The sequence below is a fragment of the Momordica charantia genome (assembly GCF_013281855.1).
Source record: "Momordica charantia cultivar OHB3-1 chromosome 1 unlocalized genomic scaffold, Mcharantia_2.0 BLBB01000001.1, whole genome shotgun sequence".
In the NCBI taxonomy this organism is placed as follows: domain Eukaryota; kingdom Viridiplantae; phylum Streptophyta; class Magnoliopsida; order Cucurbitales; family Cucurbitaceae; genus Momordica; species Momordica charantia.
The window spans coordinates 9769760-9789610 of record NW_028275157.1 but is presented as its reverse complement, the minus strand read 5'-3'; the positions used below and the strand labels follow the sequence as shown (position 1 = coordinate 9789610).

The following is a 19851-nucleotide window of genomic DNA, read 5'->3' as shown; positions in this document are numbered from 1 at the left end:
TCGGGTTGTTCGCTTGCTGGGTTTATTTCGTCGTGGATTCTGTATCACTGATTGCAGATTCGGAGCTCGGAGGACATTGAGACTCGTCGCACCTCTGCCCGTCGCCCGTCACCGTCTGTGCCTATTCCGCAGCCGTCTAACGTTGATTCGAGCATTGCGCCTTCTTTTCGTCGTCGTTCGCTGCTGGTCGTGGGTAGTTGCGCCACCGAAAGGCAACGACATACCCACCTCTGCAGGTCACCAGCGTTCGTAAGGAGGAAGACCATCGAAAATTTTTCTGGTGACCGTCTGCTATTTTTAGTTCGTGGGTTGTGGCTGTCTTACAAACCCTAGACCGGTTTGGTCGGTTCGCTCGGTTCGGCTCGGCTCAGTTAAGCTCAGTTCGGTTTGCATTTAGGATCTGTTTGGTCCAGTTCGGACCGGTTCACTCAGATCGGTCTGGTTCACCGGTTTGGTCTAGTTTGGTTCATCGGTTCTGTCTGTTTCTTGCCTTTTTTTTTGGCTTTCTGGTTCAGTCTTTCTACTATAATATCAGTTTTGTGGTCTGATTGTTATAGTTAATCTGTTTTCGCCACCATGGTTGAAGAAATCGTTGAAGTAACTCAAAGTTCCAACCAAAGTCTAGCGGAATATGAGAGTGATCGGGAGCAAGTTCACACTAATAGTGTTGACTCAAATCCATCTATTAAAGAGCATCTATCACAGCAGCTAGAGACCAATTCGTCATTTGGTAATCTTTGTATTTCCTTGGCACAAATAGGTAATTACCCTAGAGCATTTTCTTGTTTTGACTCATCTCCGTGGATCATTGATTCCGGAGCTTCTGACCACATGACTAGTTCTTCCAAAATATTTGAATCATACTCACCTACATATTGCAATGAAAAAATTAAGGTTGCCGATGGCAGTTTTTCTTCTATTGCAGGAAAGGGAACCATTAAATTAACCGAAAATATCACGCTTCAATCGGTTCTTCATGTTCCTAAATTAGCCTGCAATCTTCTATCAGTTAGTAAACTCTCTAAAGATTCTAACTGTTTTGTTACTTTCTATGCATCTCACTGTGTTTTTCAGGATCGGTCCTCGGGGAAGACGTTTGGATGTGCTAGGATGCTGGATGGCCTCTACTACTTTGATGAACCTTCTGGTAGTAATAAAATAACTCAGTGCTTTAGTAGTAACAGTTTTCTCTCTGTTAAAAGAAAAAATTATGCTATGCCATTTTAGGCTAGGACATCCTAGTTTCTTCTATCTCAAATATCTATTCCCAGATTTGTTTAAAGGAGTTAATTGTTCTCAATTCTATTGTGAAAACTGTATCTTTGCAAAACATCATCGATCCACATATTTGCCAAAACCTTACAAGTCCTCCAAACCGTTTTACTTAATTCATAGCGATGTTTGGGGTCCTTCTAAAGTTCTAACTCATAGTGGTAGACGGTGGTTTGTAACTTTTATTGATGATCATACTCGCTTGTCTTGGGTCTATTTATTGACAAACAAATCTGATGTGAAAGATATTTTCAAATGTTTTTACAATATGATTGAAATCCAATTTCAAACCAAAATTAGTATCTTGCATTCTGACAATGGAACTGAATATTTCAATAAACATTTGAGTGAGTTTTTGAAAAATAAAGGTATTGCTCATCACTCCACTTGTCGAGATACTCCTTAACAAAATGGTATTGCTGAACGAAAAAATAGGCATTTACTGGAGGTTGCTCGGGCCATAATGTTTTCTATGAATGTCCCTAAGTACTTATGGGGGGAAGCTGTTCTTACGGCTACCTACCTAATAAATCGAATGCTTACTAAAGTTTTGAAGTTTAAAACTCCTTTTAATGCTTTGAAAGAATATTTTCCAACAACTCGTTTGAACTCTGATTTACCTCTCAAAGTTTTTGGGTGTACCACTTATGTGCATATTCCTAGTCCTTTTCGGTCAAAATTAGATCATAGAGCTATTAAATGCATTTTCTTGGGCTATGATTCTACGAAAAAAGGGTATAAATGTTTTGATCCTCAAACAAAAAAACTACATGTGAGTATGGATGTATCATTTTTGGAAAATCAACCGTTTTTTACCCAAAATTATCTTCAGGGGGAGAAACTAAATTTAGGGGATGATAATTTTTGGGATATACCTATTCCTCTTCCTAATGTTTTAAGTCCCAACTTTACTAGTCCTAGTCCGGTCTTTACGAGTCCTTCAATGCCAAGTGTAGAAAATTCTGAGTTTAAGTTTTATATTAGAAGAAGACTCAATCAAACGAATGAGGACCAGATAGCTGACTCATCACAGACCCAATCTGAAACTCCGAGGAATAATTCTGAAACTCCAGGTAATCAATCTTCCATTCTTGTCACTCCAAATATTGAAAATGTCACACCGGTTGTTTATGATCTTGATGTTCCTATAGCCTTAAGAAAAGTAACTCGAACTTGCACCAAATATCCCATTGCAAACTATATCTCCTATGAAAAACTATCAAGTAGTCATAAAGCCTTTACGTCTAGGATAACTAACTTGTTTATTCCAAGAAACATACAAGAAGCCCTAAATGATCCAAATTGGAAACTAGCTGTTATGGAGGAGATGAATGCTCTAAGACATAATTGTACATGGGAGATTGTAGATTTACCAAGAGATAAGAAAACTGTGGGGTGTAAATGGGTTTTACAATCAAGTGTAATGCTGATGGGAGTGTTGAAAGGTATAAAGCTAGACTAGTTGCTAAGGGATTTACTCAAACCTATGGGATTGATTATCAGGAAACTTTTGCTCCTGTTGCTAAAATCAACTCCATTAGGATACTTTTATCTCTAGCTGCAAATTTAGATTGGCCTCTTCATCAACTAGATGTAAAAAATGCTTTTCTGAATGGAGATCTTGAAGAAGTATTTATGAGTTTACCACCAGGTTTTGAAGCTAATCTTGGAAAGGATAAAGTATGTCGGTTAAAGAAATCTCTGTATGGACTCAAACAATCTCCGAGAGCATGGTTTGAACGATTTGGTAAAGTAGTCATGAGCTATGGATTCCTTCAGAGTCAAGCTGATCATACCATCTTTTACAAACGTTCTGAAAGCAATAAAACTGCAATTTTGATTGTCTATGTAGATGACATTGTGCTTACAAGTGATGATGAAGTAGAACTGGCTACTTTAAAGAAAAGACTCACAAGCGAATTTCAAATCAAGGACCTAGGAACGTTAAAGTACTTCCAAGGAATGGAGTTTGCAAGATCTAAGAAAGGTATCTTTGTTAACCAAAGAAAATATATTCTTGATTTACTTAGAGAAACAGGTTTTCTTGGATGCAAGGAAGCTGAGACCCCTATTGAACCTAATTTGAAACTGAAAGCTGCAAGAGAAGAAGAAGTAAAGGATAAGGAACGATATCAAAGTCTTGTGGGAAAACTCATCTACTTGTCTCACACACGTCCAGATATTACCTTTGCAGTAAGCATGGTAAGTCAATTTATGCACTCACCAGGATCAGTTCACTTTGAAGCTGCCTATAGAATTTTAAGATATCTGAAAGGAACTCCAGGAAAAGGTATATTGTTCAAAAAACACAACCATTTGCAGGTTGAAGTTTATACCGATGCTGATTGGACAGGAAGTATGACAGATAGAAGATCTACTTCTGGTTATTGTTCATTTGTTGGAGGTAACTTAGTAACTTGGCGAAGTAAGAAACAAAATGTAGTGGCTAGAAGCAGTGCTGAAGCAGAATTTAAGGCCCTGACCCATGGTATTTGTGAAGGGATGTGGATAAAAAGGTTACTTGAAGAATTGAGAGTATTTCAGAAAGCACCCATAAAAGTTTATTGCAACAACAAGGCTGCCATCTCCATAGCCCACAATCCAGTTCAACATGATAGGACTAAGCATATTGAAATTGACAAACATTTCATAAAAGAAAAGGTTGATACCAGCGTGATACGTATCTCTTACCTCCCAACAATGGAGCAAACTGCCGATGTGTTGACAAAAGGACTACCGAAAGTACAATTTGACAAGATGGTTGACAAGCTGGCAATGGAAGATATCTTTCAACCAGCTTGAGGGGGAGTGTTGGTTTATTATTTGTAAATATTAGCTGTAAATTAGTTGTCAATATTAATTATTATTTTATCTTTATTTCCATTTATGTTTGAGCCTATCTTCTATATAAAAAGGCCATGTATTTCTTATGATGAATATATTGGAATACAAATAATTTGATTCCATCAAAACTAAGTAATTGTACCAAGAGAAAAGGGAGATTAATCTTTGAAACAGGGAGCTTACTTTTGTTTTCATCAAGAAATAAACTTTTCATTGATATATGAAAAGAAAGATAAATTTCGAAGATACAAACTCCAAAATGAGTGAATAGAAAACCAAAAACAAATAATAAACTAAAAGGTCCAAGAAGATAAATAATGAAGAGCAAAACACTTAAAAACTTCAACAAGCCAACAAGTCTGAGGAAACAGAACTGCCCCATCAAGCATTAAAGGCTGCATCAAGCTATCTTGTCAAAGGAAAAAGCCCACTGAAAATCTTTCTTAGTGACTCTTATCCCTGATATAAACTTCTCAAAAATTGATGAAATTCCAATGGTCGAATTGCCAAGTACTGTCATACTTTTTACCTTGAAGACACAACAATTACTGATTGGAATTGCAGTTAAAGGACTTGCATGCAATTGGCCATTTGAAATTAGAGACCAACGGGTCTCACCTCATTAATAGGAATATCTGAAATACTACCATTAGTATTATCATTAAAAGAAGTATCTTCCACATGCAATGCATGCCCTTTGCTTTCTTCGGCTATATACAAGAGGAAAAAACTCTTTTTGCTTCTCCAAGGCTGAATTAACGACATTAACAGCCACCAACTTTTTAGAATTTCATTCTTCAAACCTAACCTTTTTTCTTTTTGAGAAAATATATATTATATATATGTCAATTCATAAACTATGGTAATTACCAGACCAGCATGATAAACAAAATTCTGCAAAAAATATTTCAAAGAAATAGATAACTAAGCGTCAACTAGTATATGAAAAGGTTGATTCTTGGAGGAAATAGGATTCTATCTTTTGGATTCAAACGTTCAAGGAAAAAAGAGAGAAATGAGGCAATAAGTTTCAATGAACAATTGCATGGTTTTTGCTTAAACCACTCTGTCCATTTTCCCTCCCCAAAATTTTTGTATAAGAGAAATAGTGGTAAAAAATGAAGATTACTGTGGTGTTATAATTACTGTAAATATTTATTAATTGTTTTTTCTTTTATTTTTTGTAATTAGTAGATTATTGTGATAGATTCCTTATTTAGGTTTGTTTCTCACCTGTACTTAACGAGACTTAGGATTTTATTATTTAATGAGAGAAATAATTATTTTTTCTCTCAACATTGAGATGATATCAGAATGGGAAGTCCTGTGCTCGAACCTCTGCATTGTTGTTTCTTCCCCATTTATAATGATTTCCACTTGTTGGGCTTGTGCAATTATACAGACCCACAAGTTAGCGGGAGTGTTGAGATACACGTATATGAACTAAATTTACCCAATCCATCAGTTTAAGTTTTTGGATTGAGTGGTGGTTTATTCATCTTTAAGAATTACAATGAGGGATTAGAAGGTGACCTAATAATCAGGCCCAAGATAATTTAGAAAAAGATATCCATGTAGCAAAAGTAAAGAATATATAAAATTTTAGTGTCGACAACCCAAAGAGAGGCATCAAAATGGACGCTCTCCCTACAATTATTTGGCCCCAAATCCTCCACGCTTCAAGTTTTCAACTCCAATCTTGTTATTTTCTATAACATCCCAATATGGACAGACAACCTAATATCAGAAGGTCTTAAATCATCCCTAAATCTAAAAGCTTAAGTGGCAGAGCCTAAAGCTCTCTCAAAGAACTCTTCAAAAGAAATCTTTATTCACAATCACAATTGATTCAAGGCATGCCTAAACAAGAGCCTAAAGCCTCTACTAAGAGAGGAATTTTCTTTACTTCTTTTTATATGAAATATATACTTATAGAGGAATTAACAACGAACAAACCATTTACCAACAAAAATGATGAACTATTAGAAATTACAAAATCGTCCTATAATATCTTCATCAATTCCCTCCCTCTTAAAAAAAAATTCATCGTCTGAGTTGAAGTGCCCTCTGAATAACATAGTTAAGGTAAATTTAATCTTTTTAATATAGAATCAACACTCTCTTTCATGATCCCAAAACAAACACCATTAATACAAATTTGAGAGGAAATGATATAGGACCTCCTACTCTTATATCATATTAAATCACCATTAGACCCAAAATTTGAAGTTGTTGGCATAAGATAAATATGATATTTACAAAGAAAATTTAACAAACCACAATTCAAGACTGCAGAAACTAATTAAATCCTATAGCGTTGGTAGTTTTCTTCGACACTGTGCAGAAAGTTATCAAGAAATGATGCTTTTTATCCTATGATGCATAAGTTACATGAATCAAAATCTTCGATGTATTTCATGTACATATATGGAAAACATTTAACATAATATTATGAAAAAGAGAAATGCATACCTTGATCTTTATCCCCAGTATTTGGAAGAGCTGCGTATAGGCTAAAATCACTGCACGGGAACAAGAAGAGAGAATTATTTATGTTTTTTTTTCTCACTGAGAAACTAAACCTTCATATAGAAAATGAATGAATACAGAAGGACAATACAAAAGATAGAGAGAGAGAAAGCCCAAGACAAAAGACAAAAGGAACCTTGGTTATTTATGTTGAAATATGGGTTTATTCAGCCAACTGTGGGCTCACACTTTTCCAGAATTGACCAGCCACATTGGATTCCTTTTTGTTTCCTTCTTTACACGCTCCTCATGTATTTACTATTTAGTTACTATTTTATGCTTTCCTTTTGTGTCCAAAATGTATTTGAATAATCGTTTCAGTAATGTAATACACAACAAAATACATTCTGCATTACAAAGATCATGGTACCTGGAAATTTTCCTTGGTACTAGTACTACTGATCTGGTGTCTGGGTCAAAAAGCAATTTTTTTAACAAAAAAACAAACTTTTTATTGATATATATACATACATATATACATATATATATATATATATATATATATTCCTTCTTTTTTTCTAATAACGGGGAGCCAGAGCTTTGCTCCCCTATATTGAGGGGCACCCGCGCCCACCCCAAGGCTCGGATTTTTATTAATAGAAAAGGAACAAAATTGTCCAACAATACAAACTCCCATGGGAGAGAAAATAAAAATAAGAGAAAATCAGAGCTGTAGAAATAATACAAATCTTTCAAGACCTTGACCAACATATAGATAAAAATAGACAAACCAAACAATAACTATGTAAACCACAAAAACCACAAGCAACTGATACTGAGAAGGGTGACCACCAATCTTTAAAGAGACCAACTTCAAAGATCTTTCAGAACTGGCACATCCTATCAATGTTTTAAAAGGCTAAAGGTGGCCTCGAGGCTTTTCCTCTCAAAGAGGCAAGGCGTAAGCCTCATGTTTAATTAAAAAAATTATACAAATCTAAAATTTGTATGATCAAGTATTGCTAAACACAATAGTTATATAAAAGTATAAAAAAGAAATCACTTGTTAATTACCACTTAAATAAAAATCGTAGAAGACATCATCAATATCACTACAATTATCACTAATAGGATTGACTTATTCTATAAAATTTGTCTCCAATGTTTTTAAAGTCTAGGTAGTAAAAGTAGTAATAGATTGAATTGTTATTACTCCAACGATCCATTCCATATTCAAATAAACTTTTATACTTTTTAAGAATTGGGCAAATTAATAACATCATTCTAATCATTGTAGTGAAGACTTTAAGCCTTGGTGCTTCAAAGAGGCGTAAGCCTTTTATGGTTCAAAGAAGGCGTAAGTCTCAAGGCTAAAAGTTAAAGCCTTGCCTCAAGGCGTAAGCCACAAGAGCCTTTTAAAACATTGCATCCTATAGACCCAAGGCTTTAAACTTGCTGAAGATTTTAGACAAAGCTTCTTCTAGCCCCTTATACTCAAACTGCAGCTCCTTCTTCTAGCATCATTCTCTACCAAAGAGACCAGATCACTTTGCAAATTTTCTAATTCCATATTCAGAAGGCCAAACCAATCGTGATGCCCACTAACAGTAGAATTCTTGAAGAACAATGGAATAATCCTTTTACTAATGAGGAGGAGTCTATTTATAGAGGCTGCCTCTTAAAAAGAGAACATGGTAACTACGAGTTACTGTGCAGTAACTGTACAACTAACAAAACAGAAGGTATTCTCTTAACAAATAACGCAAAAACTGAAAAATAACCATCTAACTACTACATCAAACTGATTAGGGCAAGGATAAAGAAGCTAGAAGAACCCAAATAATTGGAGGAGGCTTCCATTGAAAATTCATAGGAAGAGGAATAAATCTCACACCTTGCAAAGGTCAAAAAGCAACTAATGGCTACTGAAGGGTCAAAATCAACCAAGGAGGAATAATTCCGTGAAGTCCACCAATCCTCAAAGCATTTTTATGGTGTAGCGTTTATCATAAGTCACAAACACAGAGGAAACAATTCTCTCTGATGGTCGCTGGTTGTTTTTATACTCATATGCAATCGAAGCAAAGACCACTACTTGAGAGGAGCTATGAAACGACTAGAAACTACAAGCCCAGCCACATTACAAAAACTGGAAGCCAAGAACAATTTTGTGAAGTCGTGGTTGATCAATTTTCAATTAATTCCATACCAAGCGGGGGATAAGAAATAACTTTTTTCCCTACCAGGCAGACAATTTCAAACCTTGAAAATACTTTAGAATCTTTCAAATTAAAGGAAAATTTCATGATCTTCCACAGGAAGACATGCCTATAACTCAGCAGTACAGTACTTCAGTCTCCTCATTCATGATTGCCAGCAGCTAAACCTTTTTTTCCTTTTTGAACAAGGTACAAACTTCTCATGGATTAATGAAAAGGAACAAAATTTTTACAATATCCCAAAAGGAGAGAAAAGAAACTAAACAAAAGGAACTAGAAAGAATAATGACAAAAATCATAAGTGCTACCTTCAGAACTAGCCTTCCTCTTGCAAAGAACCAACTATGTAAAAATGTAGGAAACTAGGCATAAAATCTTCATCTTCAGCCCTATAAGACTTTAAGAATAAGGAGACCACACTAGAACTTTCAAAACCCTTAACCAAAGCAGCAGCTAAACCTTTATAAATCAAATGATTGATCATGAGCTAATACTGCCACAAAATATTGGAAAATTGTTAAGATATGAATCTTCTAGTTTCACCTAGGGCTAAATAAATACTTGGACGGGGTACATGGTAGAATTCTTTCAATCAAATCATTATCATCCATTCAAGAAGTATTCACCACGGTCCATCCAAAATAAAGCAGAAGCTTAGTTCAAATCATATGACATCTAAATCCTCTTTATTAATTTAAAGAAGTTATTCAAAATTATTCTGACAATCAACAAAAGAGAGAGACTCTCTAGTGTGAGGTATTGTAGGAAGATGTTCATGGTCATACCAAGGAACATGTCAGGATACCCATTGTAAACATGCAGATTGGAAGGCTCCCAAAATCAGCAAGGTAACTTCAACCCCTACTACTGACAAGAAAATAATTCTTTTTTTTAACAATATACGAAAATTTTCATTGACCAATGAAAATAAACAAAAGTTCAAAGATACAAATTACAAACTCCAAAAAAGGAGTGAAAGGAAAACGAAAAAACTGAAACAACAAAAGAAGTGAGAAACTAAGTAGAGCAAAGAAATGCATTCCAAGAGTCAGAAATCTATCCAGCTGTGTAGTTCTTGAAAAGTGGCGAGATGGACACCAAAAAGAAGCTTTAAATCTGGTAAGTTCAAAGATTCCACCCAATCTTTGCTTTTGTCATGGAAGAGCCTTTGATTCCTTTCAAACCAAAGTTCAGACGTAATTGCTTTGACTGCATTTATCCAAATCAAACGGGCCTTCTATAGAAGTTATTTGGAAAGCACCACAGACAACCTCCTACCCCAACCAACAACAAATTCCAATGCAGCAACTTTAGCCCATAAAGGATGTCCCACAAAGATACAAGTTTATCCCAAATAAAGTACATCTTTTATCCCCTAAAAGAAAATGAGATGACTCGAGATAAGCCGTGTTCTGCACCTATGGAATCTCAAGAAAAGCCTCCTAATAAAAGATAACCTATAGGCAAAGGAAGGTGGAAACAGTTGGCTGGGCAACTTATTTACCATTTTCATATTAGACCTATTTACTTTGCTCTTAGTAATGTATGCCAAATACAAGGAGAGACCCACTAACACCATTTTAATCTATCATTCTCGGAAAAAGAAAAAGATTTGCAAGTTGGAACATAACATTTCTATGGATCTAGGATTTCATTTCCACTGTTTGTCAAATTCAATTAAGAAAATGACCCTCCCATTTTACCCCAATTTGATCTTACCAACCGACAAGTTCATAACAAATGCATGAAAGTTGAAGTAACTTCTCATTTTACTGGAGAGAGGGAGGAGAGGTGGGCAAGAAAAATACCTAACACAATCGAGTAGCATAAAGATTGCTTCAATGTTCTGATTATGACGTTTGAGCAGCCCAATGAGAGCTTCACCAGCTGATGCTAGAACTCTATCATTTGATGAGTAGACAAGACGTACTAAAGAAGGTAAAACCAAAGAAGGGTCTGCACAATATTAATGAAAAAGAATGGAAAACAGAAATCAGTTATAAAAAGCACCACAGAAAATGTTGATTGCCATTAATAACAAAGGCCACAGAGGAAATTCACAATATGCAAAAACCCAAGTAGTTAGCTATTATTGCATATGGAAAAAGAATTACATAGTAATGCTTCATGCGGCATTTGGAATCGGACAAAAATGATTTCAAATTCTAAGATTTTAAAAGATGGAAATTATTATTGTTTGGAATTTGTTGTTTGGATGTTCACGAGAAATGAAAAGACGTATAACATTTTCTTGTTATGCCCTTATAATTTTGCATGGTATTGTATTAATAATAATAATATAGTATTTTAATAGGAAATAGTAATTTCAAGTACGTGTAAAAATAAAATCATTTAATCAAATAAACTTAATAAATTAAAATTTGCTAATTAAAATTATAAAAAAACAAAACAAAACAAAAAAAACAAAAAGCAAAAAAAAAACAAAAATCAAAAAAAAAAAAAAACTTGTAAATATCTTCCTTCAGATATATATTTTTCAAAAACTTAAAAGTCGAATTATTTTAAATCTAAACCAAGATAATCAATACACTTATCTACACTATATATAAAAGGCACACAAGGGAGAAACTCCATTTTGCCATGTTAATTTTAATCTTTTTTTTTTTTATAAGAAACAGAATATATCAAGACCAAAGGGGGAGAACAGGCTATGGGTAAGGGCCGAGGAGGCCCTCCCTAAGAAAGCTACCACATGTAAATCCTGGGAAAGTAAAGCTAGACTATAATTACAAAAGAATCTCCTATAAGTAAGGCACCACGAGGCCATAGTAATTTGTACATTTTCACAAAACAAAATATCAAAAGGAAGAGAAGTATAGTTGAAAACTCTTTGATTTCTTTCTTTCCATATACTCCAAAAGCAAGCTCTACCAGCACAACTCCAAAGGACCTTCAATTCCCTTTTAGAGTACTGCCCTGAACTATTTCAAGAAGCCAATCATCAACCATCTTGGCAAGACACCCCGAGAGGCCACATTCCCTCATCAAAAAGGACCAGCACCTAGAAACAAAGGTGCAATGAAGAAACAAGTGACCAATATTCTTGTCATTTCTAAGGCAAAGGGAGCAAACCAAGGGAGAGAGCATCCAATTTTGAAGCTTTTTCTGCAATTTTTCATGAGTATTAAGGCTTATGTATGCAAGACTCCAAAGAAAGACCTTGATCTTCTTAAGGCAAGAAAATTTCCGTATCATGTTAATAAGAGGAGACTTTAAAAAATGGGTAACTTCTGTTAGTTTTAGGAAAGTGGATTTGGTGGTAAAATGTTTCTCACCTCCCAAAGCCCACTCCACCTTGTCTTCCCCCGACCCCATCTAAAGGAATTCAACAACTCCACCAACCTCATTGAACTATCCATCTCTCTTTCAAGCAAGCCTCTTCTGAAACCCAAGCTCCAATCACAATGCTCATTGTTCCAACATTCAGCCACTGTACTATCTTTCTTAGTTGTTATTTTGTATAAATCTGGAAATCTGGTTTCAAAAGGAGTGTTTCCCAGCCAAGAATCCTTCCAAAATTTGATTCTATGACCACTTCGAACCTTGAATGATATAAATTTCATAAAACAAAGGCTCATATCGCAGCTATTTCCACCCAAGGCCACCCCTTAGTAGCCCCTCTAGGAGGGGGAGGCAGCCAACAATTGCCATCCCTGTTGTAAGTACTCGAGATAACGCGTTTCCACAAGGAATTTTCTTATTGAATGAATCTCCACAGCCATTTTGGAGCAGAGCATTATTTCTGTGTTTGTAAGCTTCAATCCCTAATCCAGCATAAACCTTTGGCAAAGAAGTTCGATCCCAACTCACTAGATGCCGCTGAGGATGACAACCATGTCCACTCCAAAACAAATTTCTAACAATCTTCTCCATTTTTGTGATCACTTTAATTTGGGGCCTTGAAAACAGAGAAGGCATACAGAGGAATACTATTCAAAACAGAGAGAGAGCCATAGTAAGCCTTCCTCCTTTTGAAAGCATAAGATTTTTCCAATTTTCAAGCTTTTTTTTTTTACATCTGTGTGTCCAAGCCAGCTCACGCGCACCTCGACTATTCACAGGCCAACTGCCTGACCCTACTACATTTGGTTGACAAGGAAACTCGTAGGATTTTTCCAATTTTCACGCCCAGTATTTTCAAAAACTCGAGACACACTAAACCGCAATAGACCTCTGGAGCTTAAGTTCGAGGCACAAAAAAAAAGAGCAGGCTTTTTTTCGTGAGGCGCACTATATATAAAAATAAATAAATATATATATACACATATATAACATCTAAAAGCCAAATAATATTCAAAGTTCAAACATTATAAAGAGAAAAAGAGAGAGAGCAGAGATTTAATCGAGAATGAGACTTGAGAGAAGAAGCTTTACAAATTCCACTTTTCTCAAATAATTTCTCCCACCAAATTCCCTCATATTCTACCAATTCTCCCTCCCCCCTCCTTCCCACGCCACCCCTCTTAATTTCCAAATATTTTCTCACCACCTTTACAAATTCCTCTTTTCCCAAATAATTCTCTCTCAAAAATTTCATTTATCTCTCTTAATCCTTTCATTATTTTTCTTTCTTCTCTTAGACTCTTTTTTCCTCTGCCCATCCAAATTCCTTATACAAATTATCATCTATTTAAGTTTATTTGGAATTTGTAAAGGTGAAAATATAGTATTTAGAAAGAGAGAGAGAAAATTTGAGGGGTGGGGATCGAGAGAGAAATAAATTTGTAAAGATTGAGAGATAGTATTTAGAAAGAGAGAAAAAATTAAAGGAATTGAGAGAGAGATTTGTGTTTGAATGACAAAATTGCTCTTAAGGTAATAGTAATGAAATGATAAATTCTACGTGTATCGCACGTGCTGCTCACTAGTCATAACTAAAAGAACTTCAACCATAATCCAACTTTCCCTCATCTTTCATTTATTTTATTTCTTATTGTTATGCCCCAACTTCATTTTTTTCAAAAAAAAAAAAAAACCCCACATTAAAATGAATGAACATAACAAATGTCATACTAAAACACAAGAATGAAAGAGAACATGCAAAGAATTACAAAACAATATTTCAACTAATAAAAATGTAAGAAAAATCATTAAAAAAAAAACAAAGATAGTTAAAATAACCAGAGATTTTAAATATGTCAAACTACCAATCTCTTTACAAATCCGTCCTATTTGGAACGGTAACTTTTTTTACCAAATTAAATTGAAATAAAAAAAATAAAAAAAGAAAACTGATCAAAGACATACCAAGCAAAATAGAAAATTAACTTGGATTTTGTTTGAATGATGATCTAAAAAGATGCGTGTAAAAGGGAGGCAAAAGAGAAAGCCAACTATAATATGGCAATTTGCCTAAAAAAAATACAAAAAATTATTATATGGGTGTAAGGTGGAGTGATGTGAGAAAATAATACAAATTCCTTTTTTTTCCTTTTCAAATCAAACAGCATTAACGATTTAAAAATCATTCCTTGCAAATCAGGGATTCCAAACCTAAGGTAAAAGCAGCTCACTACCGTAAGGCTGCCAATTCAGGGTTTTTTCTTAAAGATTTTTTTTTCTTCTCTTTTTTTTTTCTTTATAACTAGAGTCAAAAGCTTTGCCTGCCTTTACTGGGGGGCCGTATCTGGGAGATATCAAAAGTTTGTTTGTATTAAGCTCATCCGAAGGTTCAAACTTGAGAGCACTAAGCCGGTATGATCGAGATCTCAAACTCTTGCCAATGGGGCAACCCCTTGGGGTCTAATATCTTAATTTTATTAATCAGCTATCTAAAAGTTTTATATCCCTAAATAAAAAAAAAAAATTTAAACCTCATTAACTGCTAAAAGCAAGATTTAATCCCTATAGACAATCAATACTTAAAAATAAAACTAAAAATCATTAATAAAAATTAAAGCTAAAGATAAATTAATATACAAATTAAATAAAAATATACATAAAATGAGATTATGCAGATTCAATTGGCTACCTTCCAACAAATGGAAATGCAACATCCATTACACTTTTACATAGACACCTAGGTAGGTGACTAAGATGTTTGAAACTGGCAAGATATGTTGTATGGGAGGGCCTAAATGTGGAAGAAGGTAGACGCCATTAAAAGAAAAATGGACCATAGGAATAAGTATGACGAGGATGGATTTCTCTTTTATCAAAATAGTTCTAGAAGTTTCAATTAGAAAACCTTTGGTGGCACAAAGTGATCTCAACTAAATACTGCAAGGCCCTTGACACTATATTATTAAGGGCAGACACATGTTTGTTCCAGCCTGCTCCCCTTCGAGATGAGTTAGAGGCCATAAAGTTTAGATTTAGGAAGACAATTGGTTGACGGATTGCATTGAGAATCTTTCCTTATTGTTGTAATAAAAAATGACTTTCATTAAGAAGAATGAAGAGTACAAAAACAAAACAGCCCAGCCATGCAAAAGCAGACGCCCAGGCAACCAAATAGCCCCTATTAGGTATCCCTTTCCTATCTAGGATGAAAGGTAGAAAAAAAAGGGCCCTAAAGGCACATCATATAATGCTCAGCCTATTCAAGAGGGCTGGCTGGCTCTCTACGCACTAACAGATTACCAAAAAGATACCCGTGAATCACACTCTTTCCCCTCCACTACATATATGCCATAACTTACTTTCCTGTGGAGTAATTCCCTATTTGCCCTCTCTGGCATACATTTTAACTAATTTCCTCTTTTTACTCTTCTTTATACTTGAAAAATATATCACCGGAGGTCAACAGCCTCCAATAACTTACAAGATGGAGCTCTAAAACTAAAATGTTTCTGCTGCAGATGCTACTTTGTAGTAAGCTTCTGCTATGCTACTCAATTTCCTAACTTTTACCTGGAAGTCAAGGTGATTTTTTTAGGAACAAGGTAGGGTAGGACTCAGTTAGGACCCTTGATCCAGTTCAGCTAGGTTCTTCCATCCAATAATGGAGAAATAATAGGAAGGAACGATAAGAAGATTGTAATATTTGTCCTACTAAGAAATCTCCTCATGTTTTTTGAGTATTCCATTTTTCAAACTTAAATGGGAAAACCCCCACAACACCCTCACCTTTTAACCTACTAAGAATCTCCAACACTCTCTTGTCAATGCTTTTAGAGCACAAGGCGCACTAAAATGCAATAGCCATTAGAAATTTGAGTGTGAAGCAAAAAAAAAAAAAAAGAGCGACGACTTTTTTCATGAGGTACAAAATGAAAAAATATAAATTACTTTTACATATATGATAAAAAAAAATAACGAAAAATAAGATAGTGAAAACTTTAAGGAATGAGGGCTTTCATAAAATATTTTCTTGGTTTATATATATGTGTGTAATACAGTTCGATTCTTCAATTAGCAGTACTTCTAGAGCCCACTTCTTCCCCAGAAAGGTATTAAAAAAACTAAGGCGTTCGCGTAAAGAGAAGCTGCCATGCTTTTAAGTTTTATGAGGAGGTACATGATGCGCTTAGTGCCTAGGAATGATTTTTTAAAATATTGTTAATAATCATACTAAACTACTTGAGAAAAACTGAAGTAGTTTAGTATGATTTTTTAATGATTCTCAATCCCTACTTCATAAACAGCTTTAAACAAGACAACCTCCCAGTTGACTAGGTGAGAACCACTTCCCTAATTGACCCACTCACTAGAGAATAAAATAAAAATCTCAACAACATCCCCACGACATTAGCCATATAACTCAAAAGTGGGAAATCATGTTACACAGGAAAGCAAATCAAACTGATTAAAACAGAACAAGCAACTATTAAAACCCATCGATCTGATTTTTTTTATTTTTACTAACTGAGAGTCAAAGCTTCGCTCCCCTATACTCGAGGACACCCGCACCCACCCCAAGACAAAGACCAAGGATACATCAAGGGTTTTTTGTATTAAGCTCATCCAAAGATTCGAACTTGAGACCTCTAAACTGGTATGATCAAGAGACCCCAAATCTTTGACGATGGGCTACCCCTTGGGGGCCGGCCCATCGAGCTGATTTTCCATAAGAACAATGTAAAACCAAAAGTCCTAATAAAACCGTCACGCTCAACTCCAATGCACCTTGAAAGAATCGATAATAAAATGGTTCACTTAATAGAGTACATAGCCATAAGAGTAAAGCCAAAAGTAATATTAAGAACTGTGCAAACATCAAAACTAACCAATGCAAGGAAGCAAATTAGCAGCCTGTTTACAGATTAGAATTTCTTCATCTTCTAGGCATTTGAGTAATCGGTTAGTAGTATCTTGCCTGCAGCAATTAACGTCATACAAAGTTATGCCAGTTCTAGATAACTAATGTAGGAAAAACAAAAAAATGACGGCAATGCTAGGGCATATGTACCATGCTGACTGAGTCAGTAAATTTCTCGTATTTGATGACATCTGAATAATTTCAGAAATCACATCAAGAGCATTCCTCCTCTGTATTATACTATCAGAATCAAATCGCTTAAAGACTTCCGAAAGGAACTGATTATCTCCGCTCCTGATAAACCAGCAGGTGAAAGTGAACCAAAAGAAGACAATGAATTCCAAGATCAGAGAGAGAGAAAGAGAGAGTACATTACACAGCATTCAGAAATGAGAATGGTGACAGCTCTAGCTATCATATCCCGCTCGTCTAGAAGGTTAAGCAACAACGGCATCACAACATCTAGTTGCCTAATATCAGGGATACTGCCTCCAGATGATAAATTTGAATTGAGAAAAACTGCCTTAAATATGCTAACAACCTCGTCAATGACATCTTCATCCGTACTATGGAACTTAAAAACAGAACACAAAAATAACTATGTAATCAAGTAAGCATAAATCACATGTTCAACAGAAATAAAGCAAATAGTATCGAATCGAAGCATTGCATTAGAGATTATAAATTTAAGGTAAGTCTTAACAAGGATAGTAATATCAATTATCAAGCTACCAAAGCATCAGTTCCATGGAAGAAAGAACATATCCATCTCATTAGGAACTGCTAACCAAGCATATTATAAAGTGATGGTAACTTCTACTCTAGAAACTCAAGATACCAAAGATTACAAAAATCTTCATTTGTTCCACGAGCTATGGAAGACAAGCCCTTTCAACATCGTACAATAGAGGAATCCTGCCATCATACTATCTCCTAATTGGTGTCTGTTACGCAACTAGTGGAACCAGTAACATATATCCTAGAGTTATTCTTGAGGTCTTATCATCTTAGATTGAAGCCCCTTTTTTGTATAGTTTATTTTTATATGTGTGGCAATTTTTTTTTTTTTTAACAAGAAACAAACTTCTCACTGAAATAATGAAAAGGAGTATAAATGTTGAACGATACAAACTCTCGAAAGAGTGAAAGAAAAACAAAATAAAAACAAACAGCAAAGATTAAAAGTGAAAGCAAAAGGCCCCCCAATTAGAACAAATGAGGGAAGAAGAATAATTCCCAAAGAGAGATGACATAGAACACCATTGTGAAGCTTTAAACTTAGCTAGGCTAAACCGATCAAACGGAGGTTTGTGCTGATTCTCGAAGGTTCTGAGATTTCTTTCAAACCAAAGCTCATAGAGCAAAGCTTTAATTGCATTTATCCATAAAAGACGACCTTGTGAAGACAAGTCCAGTCCGAGGAGTAATTTTTCATGTGTGCCATGAATGGTTTTTCATTAAATAAAAAAATTAAATTTAAAAATATATTTTCTTGAGTGCAATTTTATTAACAGTCTTTTATTTACAATCTTATTTGTACTTTCACTCTTTCGAGAGTTTGTATCTTTGAACAATTTTGTTCCTTTTCATTAATTCAATGAAGAGTTAGTATCTTGTTAAAAAAAAGATATTTGCTTGAGTTATGAGTTACTGGAAAGACTCGGTGGCCCTTTTTTGAAAAATTCAACCACCAAGTGTGCACCCATCATATTAATGATTTTGTGACACAATCACTGCTGGCTACACTTCTAAAGAAGTTAAGATCCTATGTTTATGGTAGCTTAATTCTAAGAACGTCTCTCACCGTTATCTTTTCACATCTTAAAGGAGTTTGGATCCTTTTAAAACTTTTATTATTTTTTTCTTTCTATTTATCAATGAAATTTTCATATTTTATTTTAAATAAATATATGGCATGTAGATTTTGATATATCTATTGGAAAAACCTAAATCCAAAAGATCAAGTGTTAAAAGCCATACTAGAATACAAATGAGAAGATGCAGAAATCTGATAGGATTGCTATTAGGACAAAATTAAGAATATTATTAGGGTATTAAGGGTATACTAGTAATTGGTTAGGAAAGCTGTTAGGAAAGTTATTGCCCCTTTTATCTTCCTAAGGCCCATTTAATTTGGGTTTGAGTGGTCAAAGCCTTATTATCCGAAATTTGGTTAGAAAGGATTCAAAGAATCTTACGAAACAAGTTCGAATGTTATGACCTTGCAAAGTTCAAGGCTTCTCAATGGTGTTTTTTTTTTAACAAGAAACAACTTTTCATTGATATTGGAAAGGAAAAATGTTCAAGATACAAACCTCAAATGGGCGAAAAAGAAATGAGAGAAGAAGAGAAAATAATGAAAAAATAGCACAAAAAGAGCAATAAAGCTCAAAAAAGATAAAAAAAATTCTAAAACAGAACTCAGAGAAACTGCTTGCTACAAAACTTGGAAAACCAAACTAGTTCCTGAGTCAGCATCTGCATGAGGGGAAAAACCTTCCTTAGCACCAAGAGCGAATATCAAACTCCAAAATGAACCAAGTAGAAGCTAGGGACACAAGAACTAGACCGCAGCCGGAAAAATACTAAGCCTCAATGCTGTCTTCAAAAAACCTCCAAATATAAACCATCATATGCCAATTGGATTGGAAAAAAACTTTGAAAGCCTCACAAACCAACCATCCAAACTAAAACTGCAAAGCTTTGAAAACTGCAGAAGGCATAAGAGAAGGCTTCTCAATGGTGTTCTCTTTCGGTTTTATTCTCGAGTTATTCTTCTAGTATCATTTTTTGTTCTTGGGAAGTTTTTATTTCTTCTTAGTCTTC

At 34.8% G+C, this 19851-nt stretch overlaps 1 protein-coding gene across 1 annotated transcript in view; it reads right to left on the bottom strand.

Annotated features, from left to right (window-relative positions):
* The window catches only part of LOC111019538 (ARM repeat superfamily protein), a 55609-nt gene that overhangs the window by 16731 nt on the left and 19027 nt on the right, over positions 1–19851 (bottom strand). Inside the window, 5 exon segments of the mRNA XM_088124925.1 lie at positions 6589–6638; positions 10613–10760; positions 16994–17082; positions 17176–17319; positions 17397–17599. Coding sequence (XP_087981051.1) covers positions 6589–6638; positions 10613–10760; positions 16994–17082; positions 17176–17319; positions 17397–17599 — 634 coding nt within the window.